Genomic DNA, 11,823 nt, shown 5'->3' on the forward strand with positions numbered 1-11,823 from the left:
TTTAACCTAGTCGGCCAAAATATGTGGGGTGACTTTTTTGGGTTAGCCTAATGAACAAGGTTGTTGATTTAGGTCAAATTTAGGGACGTATTTTCTTTACCTCAAAACCTAATTATTATTATTTAGTAATATTGATACACACGATAAGGGTAAGTATCATGCCAAAAGTTGACTACGTGTTTCTGTATTGATTTGCCCTTCTTTTGTTGGGTCTGAGATGCCTTGCAGTGTACAACTAGAAGAAAACAGAGATACAGACCAGTGGAGTCAAGTGAAGTCTCGCCTCATCTTGCTTGAGCTTCAGTATGATGATTGCCTTCAAGTATGAGCAAAGTTTTTAGCAAAGGTCTCTATGAATTGAAGTATTGAACCAGTGGTCTATTGTAATCATATTTTGAGTAAAAGTATGGTTACAATATGCTGTTCACAAGTCCATCTTCGTTTCCGCTCAAGCTACATGCAGCTTCTCTCCAAAACCCCTAAATTCCCGTTTTCTATTTCTCTTGTCTATTTTCTCTCAATTACCAAATCCCACTTCTGATCCTACGTCATATCGCGATTCAAAACTCAAAAGCATGATATTCAGTTGTGTATATACTGTCAAACATGCACATGCAGTGAGTAGTAATTATATTGTAGCACTCAAATGTGTTTCTGATGATTCTAGTAATAAACCAGTTATGCCTCTTACCCAGAATAAGAAAAACAAACAGGCACTTTAACGCCCCATAACCAAAACAGCATACAAGAGTCAGCACAGCCACCTCACTTCCCCAAAATTTTGATTCATCCCACACTCCTAATAACCTGGATCAAGTATAACAAAAATCTGTCAAAAGATAGGAACACCAGCACCAAATTGATTTTATAAAAATGCAGTCTTTACTATGCCATAACATAACATTTATTTCTTACCTCGACTTTCCAGTACCCTCAAGAGTTTTTATCTGTTGATTGTGATCCCTTTCTTCTGGCCGGTAGACATGTCCTCAGCAAAGATACTCAACAAACCATTACAATCAATTTGAAAGCAAGTTTTCAATTGAGGAACACCCTTGGGAGCTGGAGGAATGTTGTCTAGCCAAAATTCACCCAAGAGATTATTGTCTACTATTGTTGCACTCTCACCCTCATAGATACGAAATCTGACCCCAACTTGATTGTCATAACCAGTAGTGAAGAATTTGTTTATCATGACAGGAATTGTAGTGTTTCTTGGAATCAGAACTGTCATCTCACCATCAAAACCAGTTTCAATGCCAAGTGAGAAAGGGGAGACATCCAAGAGAGTGAAGTCTTGAAGCTCCCCATTTCCATTCCCACATAATACAGCAGCTTCAACAGCAGCACCATATGCCACAGCCTCATCTGGATTAATGCCCTTGCACAACTCCTTTCCTTGGAACACATCCTGTAATATCTGCTGTACTTTTGGAATTCTAGAAGAGCCACCAGCAAGAACAACATCATGTACACTGCTTTTGCCAATATTGGCATCCTTCAGACACTTCTCCACAGGCTCCACACACTTGTTGAAGAAATCCATGTTCAGCTGTTCAAATTTTCCTCGAGTAATAGTAGTATAAAAATCAATACCTTGATGTAAACAGTCAATTTCAATGTCAGTCTCTGTCATAACAGAAAGTCTCCTCTTTGCCTTCTCGCAGGCATTTCTTAGCCTACTAAGAGCTCTGGAGTTTCCACCAAGGTCAAAAATATGCTTCCTCTTAAATTGCTCAACACAGTAATTCACCATTCTGTTATCGAAGTCTTCACCTCCAAGGTGAGTGTCTCCAGCTGTGGCCTTCACTTCAAAGACACCCCCAGTAATGGTAAGTAGTGACACATCTAAAGTACCACCACCTAAATCAAATATCATCACATTGCTCCTACTATACCCACTGGCCTTCTTGTCAAGGCCATACGCAATGGCTGCGGCAGTTGGCTCATTTATAATCCGCATCACATTTAGGCCAGCAATGCCACCAGCATCTTTTGTAGCCTGACGCTGTGAATCATTGAAGTTAGCAGGGACAGTTATAACTGCATTTTTTACTGTTGAGCCAAGGTAGGCCTCTGCTATCTCCCGCATTTTTACGAGAACCATGGATGAGATTTCTTCAGCTGTGAACTGTTTGTCTTCACCATTTTGGGTAACCACAATCAAGGGCCTGTCACCAGGACCTTGAATGACCTTGAATGGCCAAAGTTTCACATCATTCTGAACTGTTGAATCACTGAATCTCCTACCAATTAACCGCTTTGCATCTGCAAATTGGTGGCAAACTTAGAACAAAAAATTTATAGAAAGAGATTAAGAGAATATTTAGAAACATGCAGTATCAGGCCAGCAGTTGTGATTATACATCTTATACTGTTATATAAATCACCAGTCAGTTTGTGACAATCTACTGTTTTTATGGTTAATTGGTTAGTAGTTGTGCTATGGTGAAGTGTATATGTTATTCCGAATCCTCACTCTCACTATACAGGGGTTCAGGCAAACAACTTAAATTGTTATACCTGGTGGATTACTACGCATCACTTCAATTACACATGTTCTTTACACAAAATCAGATGAATAAATGTGTAAAAAAAATCATATCTTCTATGTAAATCACAGATATCTGCTTATTTCATTGAAAGCAGGTGTTTTGATTGATTCCTGGGCTTTGTAAACTGTAGGTACACTGTGACTTAAGTACATAGTTAATGGCACCATTTTTCAACAATGGGAGGGGTAGAGGTACTCATATATCACGTGCAGTGCGAATTAAAAACAGACCTAAATAAGAGTTTAGAATGCTATCAATTTTACCTAATGTAGCCACAGAGTTTGGCAAAACTGGAAAGAAAAACAAAACAAACAAACAAACAAACAGAAAATAGAAATTGATAATGAACGAAAACTGAAAACATGTAGAGGAGTAATAAGCAAAGAACTGATAAAAGACTATTTTGATGTATGTGGATGGAAGATATGTAGATAACTGTACCAAAGATTGAATTGGTTGGATTTCTGATGACCTGGTTAAATGCTCCATCACCTACCAATCGCTCCTTATCAGTGAAGGCAACATGAGATGGAGTTGTCCTATTGCCCTGATCATTTACTATTATTTCTACACGATTGTGTTTCCACACTCCCACACATGAGTATGTTGTTCCCAGATCAATCCCAATTGCATGGCCTCCTTTCCCATCCATTCTCTAGTCAAACACTGGAACATAAATATAACACAAGAAAAGAGTTAATAATCAAATACATTGTCAAAGAGGCTGTCTTTAGTCTTTCATTTCTATGTGTTCTTCTCCATTTGCATAACAAAAAGAAGTCCATTGAGAAAAAGAAAGTGGTCGAGAACAAATACCCAGTAACTAAAGTGAATGGGGGTTCCTGTTCCTAGTCAATGTGCACCTACAATAGCAATAAGAACTACTAGAACCACACCCCCATCTTAACTGCCTTTGCCATTGGCTAGCTGGACGTGGAGCTATATCTGCTACTAGTGGATCAATAATGGCGACTAGAGAATCTATAACTGTCTAAACGATAAGAGTCAAATCAACTGCTTTTGGTGAATCAACTGAGCTGGGTTTCTATAATTACTCATTAACCTTACATAGCAAAATTCTTATAGTTTTAAACTCAACATAGAATAGCTAATAACAGCAGGTTCATGAAGTTCCTGAGTTACCCAATGGAAAGATACAAGGGAACCAATCAACCAAACAAGAAAATACTCTAGAATCTGATTCTTAACAATCTGAATAGAACTAGAATAACACCTGAATAGAACACTGATGATAACACCAATAACAGTAATGAGTAACAATCCATATCGGCTATCAAAATCCAATGTATCAACAAGAAACAAAAACTGGTGCGGGATTAGTACTGTTCGAGGTTTTAGTTACAGTAAGTTGTTTCATCTTGGCATTTGTAGTTATACCCAATTGAACATAGCATAGTAAACTGTAAATTGGACCACTTGACATAAATCAGAAACTGTAAAATCAAAACGATGAGAGGGCGAGAGGGTTTCAAAGGTCTTACCTTTAAGCATAAAAGGTCGAACCTTTGAAGTTTAAACATCAAAGGTCGCACCTTTAATCATCAGAAACGGAAAAGGAAAGGCCTTTGCAACTTTGGAGTGATGAAAAATCGAAAAGGTATAATCTTTTTATAAGAAAAACGGTCTTACCTGTAAAACGGCAACGATCTGGACAGTGTAGCAGAGAGAGTAAACCAGAGCGTCTGAGTCCTTGGCTTGTTTCTCTCTCTCTCTTTCTATGCCCTCAGTAAGGATTGGGATCTTTTAACTTTGGCGCTCTTCAAAAATGAACAAGAAAAAATCCCGCATTTATTTCTCTTTTAATCGTGTAAATCCACATGTTTTTTACTCTTTGGTCATTTTATCATAAAACGTGGTGCGACAAAATAATCCCAGGTATGAAACTTCCTATGAAACTTTGATAAGTTAAACTTCTAAACTCCAAGGTTTCCAATACCTTTGTGATCAAAGTGTTGAAGCAGAGGACAGTTCATGAATTGAGGGCAGTAGAAAACACCGTTTAACTTTTTCTTTTTTTATGTGGAAGATCAATTGCAGTAGTGAAGTGAAATTGCACGTAATCATTCACTTTTCATCACCGTAACGTACATAAATAATCACTAAAAAAGAAATGGAAATTTTCTAACCCGCAATTTATTCAATAGAAATAGGAAAGAGATACAAAGAGGGCGTCAAACCTCTTCTAAAACAACATCTAAAATGAGTGTGAAAATTGGAAAGACTTATATATCTAAAAACTAAACGGTCGAGATGTGGATATGCAATTGAAAAATAGATGATTAAAAAAAATCAAAAAATAGATGAAACAAGTCATTAACTAGTCATCAACTTAATGATCCTCGTTAAAAAACTTTGTTCTATATTTTAGTTGTAAAAAAAGCTGCACGTCAAAATTTAATTAGGAAAGGTTGAAGTGGTCCTCTTTGACAATAAATACGAATAAGTTGGATACTAACGTGTGTAACATTATAATTTTCTAATACAAATATTTTATTTTCTTTCTATTTGAAAGAAAAGAAAAATTGTCAAAAGTCTCAGTTTGGACGTTGGTATATTATGTATGAGCTCTATGACACAATAGTGATAACCTGATAATACCCAAACGAACCAAGTAGAGTCTCTTGTTTAATTAGAGAGTACAAAGCTACAACGATACTCAAGCTAGCTTGCTGTGAGTCTATTCAATCCTGCTAGCAAGTCTATGGGTGGACAGAACCGACAGTGCAAACGAGAAAAAGAATGCAAGGATGACAAGTCCAGAAGATGTCCTATACCTCCCCCAATAATACTCAAAAGTCCCAAGATCACTCTGCGGAAATATCTTCAAGTTATCTTCCCTTTCTTTATAAAACTTCTGGATCGTAAGAAATGCGGCAACAGTTGCTGTAACTAATAAGTTCGACAAAACCTGCATAATGAGTTTGATAAAATGGAGTTGTTAACAATAATCATGAGATGATGTAAATCGTACACTCATTTATCATTAATTAAACAAATATTACAAGTTAATTGAACAAAATTTACAAGTTAGTCGAACAAAATTTACAACATTAAAAACAAAAATACTATATTTGTTTTATACATTTACATATAATTAAACCAATTTACCACGACAACAAGTTGTTCATAAACTTGTAAATTGTCATAAATTGAGTAATCACCTCCAATTAATAAAATTAAAATTATACAAGCAATGATTAGCTTTACCGAAACGACAAATAATGACATAAGTAACCGAGAATTAATTAGCTTTCCAATAATGACATGATGATAACATTTACAATGAAAAATGCAGATGAAGTAACCGCACGCATACCTTCTGGCCATAGAAATCAATCAACAAGTTCCCTTCATCATTTCCTCTCTTGATGCGCAAAGCCATGACTGCCGTTCCATATATTGAAAACACGATTCCGAGACCTAATGTGGCAGCCATATATCTGTAGTAGTTAATTAATTAGTTAGCGAAACAAAACTGAGTTTCGTCTACAATGTTTATATAGCATACATGAGATTACAAGTTGATGATGAATATATGCAGGGGATTGATAGGGGTGATGGATCAATTTAACACACACACACGCGTACGTACTGAAGTCCAATTTCATCAGTGAAATGCCAGGTTCTCCTCTGGTGGAGGCCAAGGTCATAATAATCCTGGCTATTGGTGACGACAATGATGAATGATGCAAACAGTGTAATGGTAATCAGGATCCTCAATACAAGAATAACAATTCGCGCCACCGGAGGCGGAAGCATTGCGGCCATCTCTGATTTCTCAACACCAGAGATCTCGCTTCCGCCTAAGGGCTTCCGTCCTTCCGATGTTGGTTTCGTTTTTAGAGTTTCAGCTAGCTAGTATGCCGTATGCCATTGTTTTTGTTTTCTATTTTCGCAAACAAGTAGTTGTTTCAGAAATAGTTGCAAAAATTTTGGAGCTGCATAAACATAGCGAAGCCAAGGCCTCCGCAAGACCATATGTAATTATGTATACACCTCTTTGTTTCTTTCTTTGTTGACTGATCATAATTTGCAACTCCAAGAAATCTCGGGGTATAATCCACCAACTCCGTTGGCCTAATTTTCATTGTCGAGTAATTATTAGATGGTTCAGGAGAACCACGAGACATTGACATGTAATGGTAGTGATCAATCATATATATCACTTGAATCACGAGACATTTGACAAATCACAATTAACTCGACTGGTAAAATGCATACCGATCCTATTTAATTTGTTATATAGGGGCTAGCAATAATGCATACTTTGCTAAATTTTTTAAAAAAATATATATTTTATTAATAACTTACACACCTTACATATGTCAATAAAGTTAAACTCGTGGCCTCAAAATTAATAATTAAACACCTTAATTAACCAATTAAACCATAGCCACACACTTTGCTAAATGAAGCTTGTTAAAGTGCATAACTTTTGCTCAGTTCTATTAGTTGGAATGAAGCTAGCTAGGGGTCTTGGGTTTGTTTTTTGTTCCAGAGATAGAAGTTACTTTATGTATTCCATTGAGCTTTATGAGTGTTGAAGATACATTAGTGTATAGAGATTGAAGAGAGATTTTGTGACTGCTTACAGACGTTCTTTCTCGAATATCTAGCACAGAGAGAGAGACCTAGCACAAGAGAGACCAAGCTAGCACGATTTTGTACCATATATAACGAAGATAGCTTGCTTTCCAGTGGTTGAGGGGATAGATAGTTTCCTTGTAAGAGGTCCAAGGTTCGAACCTTGCTTCTTATAGGGGGTACACCAGTTTAAATTAAAACCGAGGGACAAATTAAACTGTTTTTAGGTGTAAAGTATAGTTGTCACAAGTATCTTCTCCTATAATTTATTTGGTCAATTGGTGGTGATCACGTGAAGACTACTATTTTTTTAATACCAAGACCTATGGTTCTATCTAATTCTGGGTTTATTTTGTTGTGCATCACATAAGATCTTTAGGTAAGTCATATTTTAGGGATTAGATTTTATAATGTTTATGATATCAAGACAACAAGTGATATGCGTTCCCTTCGAGCTGTGGATATATTAATGAAGATATCTATTTCTCAAAAAGAAATTCTCTTTTAACAATTTCCTAATGAGAAATTTTAAATACACACCCCTAATCTCTTAATACACACCCTATTGTTTTATATTTCTATTGAGATTTTATAGGTAAGCTAAATGACCAAAACATACATCTATTATTAAAAAAAAAAATCATGCTAGAAGTATTATTTTCAACGTCTTCTACCCTAAAATAGTCGAAAGCACGTCTTCTCCCCTAACCCTAATTCTTCTCCACAATTCATTTTGGGTTTTGTTTTTTTTTTTTTTTTTGTTATCCGTATCAACTTTAGTTTGATCTTACATATCATATTGTCAAGTACTACATCTTTATCAGCTTTAGTTTGATCTTGCATATCATATTGTCAAGTACTGCATCTTTATCATGACATGTTTTATCGAATAACTAGCTATTTATGTTTAATAGCTACTGTACTTCTACACTTGTACTAGCTTGTGAATTTTGAAAACTTGTATTGGTGATTTGGAGTTGGGATATAATAATAATCATTTGATTATAAATTGAACGATGATAACCACAAATTTCTAGCAAAAATTAGACAAAATAATATGTAAAAAGAGGTACCAAATAGTAAATATATATTAATTATATTAAATAACGGAATATTTCATAAATTCAGGACATTTTAGGCAGTTTGGGATATGTATTAAGTATAATACTGAAATGAAAAACTTGATAGGTGGTGTATTAAGTAAGGGGTGTGTATTAAGATATTAGAGGTGTGTATTTAAAATTTCTCTTTCCTAATAAGTAAAAAAAATAGTATTTTGAAAGGAAGTAAAAAAAAATAGTTATAAACATAAAGTGTTGTACAATGATCTTTGAACCCAAAAAAAAAAAAGAAAGAAGAAGGAAAAAGGCAGAACTCCCATTAATGAACAGCCACAAAACCAAACGGATTGATCGGTACTTTTGTTTACAGAAAATCTAATAACAATCATCTTGTCTACCGAGTTCGTATGAAGAGAAGACTGATAACGCAAAACTGCAGAGGTAGGCAAACATGACAAGTCCAGATGCTATAAATGTCATATTGAGAAAGTCATCATCCCTGAAAAAGGCTATAAATTCTTTCTGAACATCTGCGGCCGCGATAAACCCTGCCACAGCTCCTGAAGCTATAAAATTCAACATAACCTCTTCTGCATAGAAATCAAACGCGGCGTTCCCTTCACTTCCTTTCGCCATATGTATGATTGAACGTACACCTTGGCCGATTGCATATGCAGCTCCAATAAAACATGTAGCAAACACGTATCTGCAAATAACTTATTCGTTAAAATTGTGTTTCTGCTTGTAAATTTACCTTGCACATACAACATCTTCATTTTGATCAACCTATGGAAACACGTACATGCAATATGAGAGTAAAGAGAGATGACTTCTCAGAATGAAATGAAATATTACAGTGAAATATTGTTCTTCTTAATGAAATGAAACTCAGGGATATATATAGTTATATACATACCGGAGCCCTACAAAGTAAGTAAAGCTTTTGGGGTCGAGCCCACTAAGATACTCGAGTTTATTGATGGAAACGATGACTAGGGAGGAAAGGAGCGCAATGAAAATCAGGATCCTCAATATCAGAGAAACAATCCGAGTGGTTTTGAAGGAAAGCATTGTGTTGCTGCTGCCTTCTCTTCAAACTCGTACTATTTGCCTCTGCATGGATCTGCTGGCCTGCCCTTTGGAACAACAGTACTATTCCGCAGGCCTAGTTTTTCTTTCTTTCTTCGATTCTTCACCATTTCTAATTTTGAAACAGAGGTTGAAGACTCCGGGTACGCCGTTAGTTAATTTCCTCTGGATTAGTTTTTATTTTTAGAAAAAGAAAAAAAATGAGAAAAATCCGTTACCGAAAATAGTACAAACAGGTTTGTGGCACCAACGAAAAACAGATCGAGAAGCTAGTTAAAGGGATGGTGTTTGCTTCTTATGGGATATTATATATATGACTATTCTTCATGATGGGTAATCTTGCTTGCTTAGCTCTCTTTTGTTGCATTCTTTGTCATGGCACATTTTACCTATTAATTTAGGGCTTTGGTACATCGAAATACAGGATAAATCTACTTAACTATGACTAATTCGAAAGGAAAGTGTTTTCTTTTTCTTTTTGGTAAATTAAAGAAACAGAAAATGAGCTAGCTAGCTAGGTATTATGATTTTCTTACTTCATTGAAAAGTATGTATATCATACAAAGAAGCCAAAGCTTTGCTTAATTAGCAACTTACGTACGTACACCAATAGCCTTACATGTTAAAATCGCATCTTATGAAACCTTAACCAGGGCCCTGAAACAAAAGAATTACATGATTCAACTAACAGAAACTGATAATGATGCTGATATGATGTTGGCGCTGGTGCATCTGAAATTTAAAATCTCCTAGGGAGTGCGTATGAAGAGAGTTCCGATAATATAAGTGCGCAAATGAATCCAAGGAGGAGGATACCGTCTGCTGCATATCCCATTTTGAAAAACTTGTGGTAGTAATCACCAGTATCTTTGCTAACTTTGTAGGCTTCTCTTTGTAATTCTCCAGTCATAACGAATCCTGCAACCGATCCTGTGGCTAATGCTATCGACATAACCTGCCAAATCATATTTACTCGTCATTTTTCATTCAAGGAGAAAATAAAACAATACACACACAAGCAACATATATTGATGATTGTCACAGTGTAGTCACTACTAGGAATTGAACCAGTTGGGTTAATTAGTCACAGTGTAGTCACTACTTGTGTGTTGTGTCTGCGTATATTGGCATTATATGTGCATGTACCTTATCACCATAGTAGTCAAGTACAAGGTTTCCTTCATATCCTTTCTTGTGGCGGATAACTGCTGTCATGGTTTGCCAGATTGAATATGCACCTCCAAGAATAATTGTGGCAGTCATGTATCTGAAATTAACCAAGTATGAATTATCAAAAAATATGTATATAATTTCAGTATGTTGAAGAGAAATGGGATTTTAGAGCATGCGTGCCAGTTAATACCGTAGTGGAACTAGAGCATAGAGTTTACCTAATAATCAGATCAGGAATTAAGAACGCAAAGCTAGTGTGTATAATGGTTTTGCTTTAATAACAACTGAAAACATACTTGATAAGAAATATGAACTACTCTAAACGTACCCTAGCTAGAAATATACCAACTACTTGCAGGCTTACCGGTATCCAACAAGTTCATAAAAGTGAACTGTGTCATCCTTGAACGGCCCGTTTGCATTAACTTTGGTTATGAGGATGATGAGAGACAGAAGCAGGAAAATGTTGGTGAGGATCCTCAGCGCAATAGCAGAAATTTTCAGAACTCTACTGGCGGTAAACGCTGCTGGTTTTTCTGAATACGTATGCAGATCCATATTTAGTTTGCTATCTTAAACACAGGTATATATCGATCGGTATATATTGCCACTGATAGTTTGCTCTCCTTTTATAGCCAGGTTTATTGAGGCTATGCGTGAAATTGTTCTTTTCTCATTTGGCAAAACCAAGGGAAACAAACACATAATGACAACCGAAGATAATGATCTAACAGTACGTGTTAATCTGCCATTCTTTTAGTCCTTTTCTTTTAATTTTCGCACTTAGAACAAATCGCCGGCCATGCATCCCAAATAGCAAACTGAAACTGATAGCAGAAAAGACAATAATACAGCAAGGTTCTTCTGGCATAGATTTTTTCTGGGGTTGACTTCTTCTTAAACTTTGTCTGTGCATGGTGGAGTCTACTTAGTATATATGTAGTTATGTATCAAAAGTGTGGTAATGTATACGATAAAACTGACATGGCGGCAGCTACTTATTAGAGTGAAGAATATATATAATGATCGTAATCTTCGTTGAAGAATCCAAAGATGCCAAAACGTTGAAATGGAAAGAACCATATATTACTTCATACGCAAGTCTTCTATTGCTCTGCTTTTTGAAAGCAATTGATATGAATATGTTACATTTGGATATCGATCAGCAAGAATTTTAATTCTTAGTGAAATGGACTCATATGGTTTTCTGACGGGGAATATTGCTTATCTTTCTGTTTTTGATCCAATTACGTACTTTTCGAACTTGAAGTACGTGATGTGTAGGGTGTTGTCACTGCATATATATATATATATACGCCCCTTATATATATATATATATA

General features: G+C 35.8%; 2 protein-coding genes across 2 annotated transcripts; both read right to left on the reverse strand.

Annotated features, from left to right (window-relative positions):
- Window positions 1-943: 943 nt before the first annotated feature.
- On the reverse strand, window positions 944-8,857 carry LOC101299825 (heat shock cognate 70 kDa protein-like). The gene is made up of 3 exons (XM_004308822.1): window positions 8,845-8,857; window positions 2,997-3,194; window positions 944-2,268 (listed from the first exon to the last, which is right to left on the reverse strand). The coding sequence occupies exons 1-3, from the start codon at window positions 8,855-8,857 to the stop codon at window positions 944-946; spliced, it is 1,536 nt and encodes a 511-aa protein (XP_004308870.1).
- Window positions 8,858-9,932: 1,075 nt separating this feature from the next.
- Window positions 9,933-11,041, reverse strand: LOC101300112 (CASP-like protein RCOM_1206790-like). The gene is made up of 4 exons (XM_004308823.1): window positions 10,848-11,041; window positions 10,457-10,577; window positions 10,127-10,265; window positions 9,933-9,967 (listed from the first exon to the last, which is right to left on the reverse strand). The coding sequence occupies exons 1-4, from the start codon at window positions 11,039-11,041 to the stop codon at window positions 9,933-9,935; spliced, it is 489 nt and encodes a 162-aa protein (XP_004308871.1).
- Window positions 11,042-11,823: the final 782 nt, after the last annotated feature.

Source organism: Fragaria vesca, linkage group LG7 (assembly GCF_000184155.1).
Source record: "Fragaria vesca subsp. vesca linkage group LG7, FraVesHawaii_1.0, whole genome shotgun sequence".
NCBI lineage: Eukaryota > Viridiplantae > Streptophyta > Magnoliopsida > Rosales > Rosaceae > Fragaria > Fragaria vesca.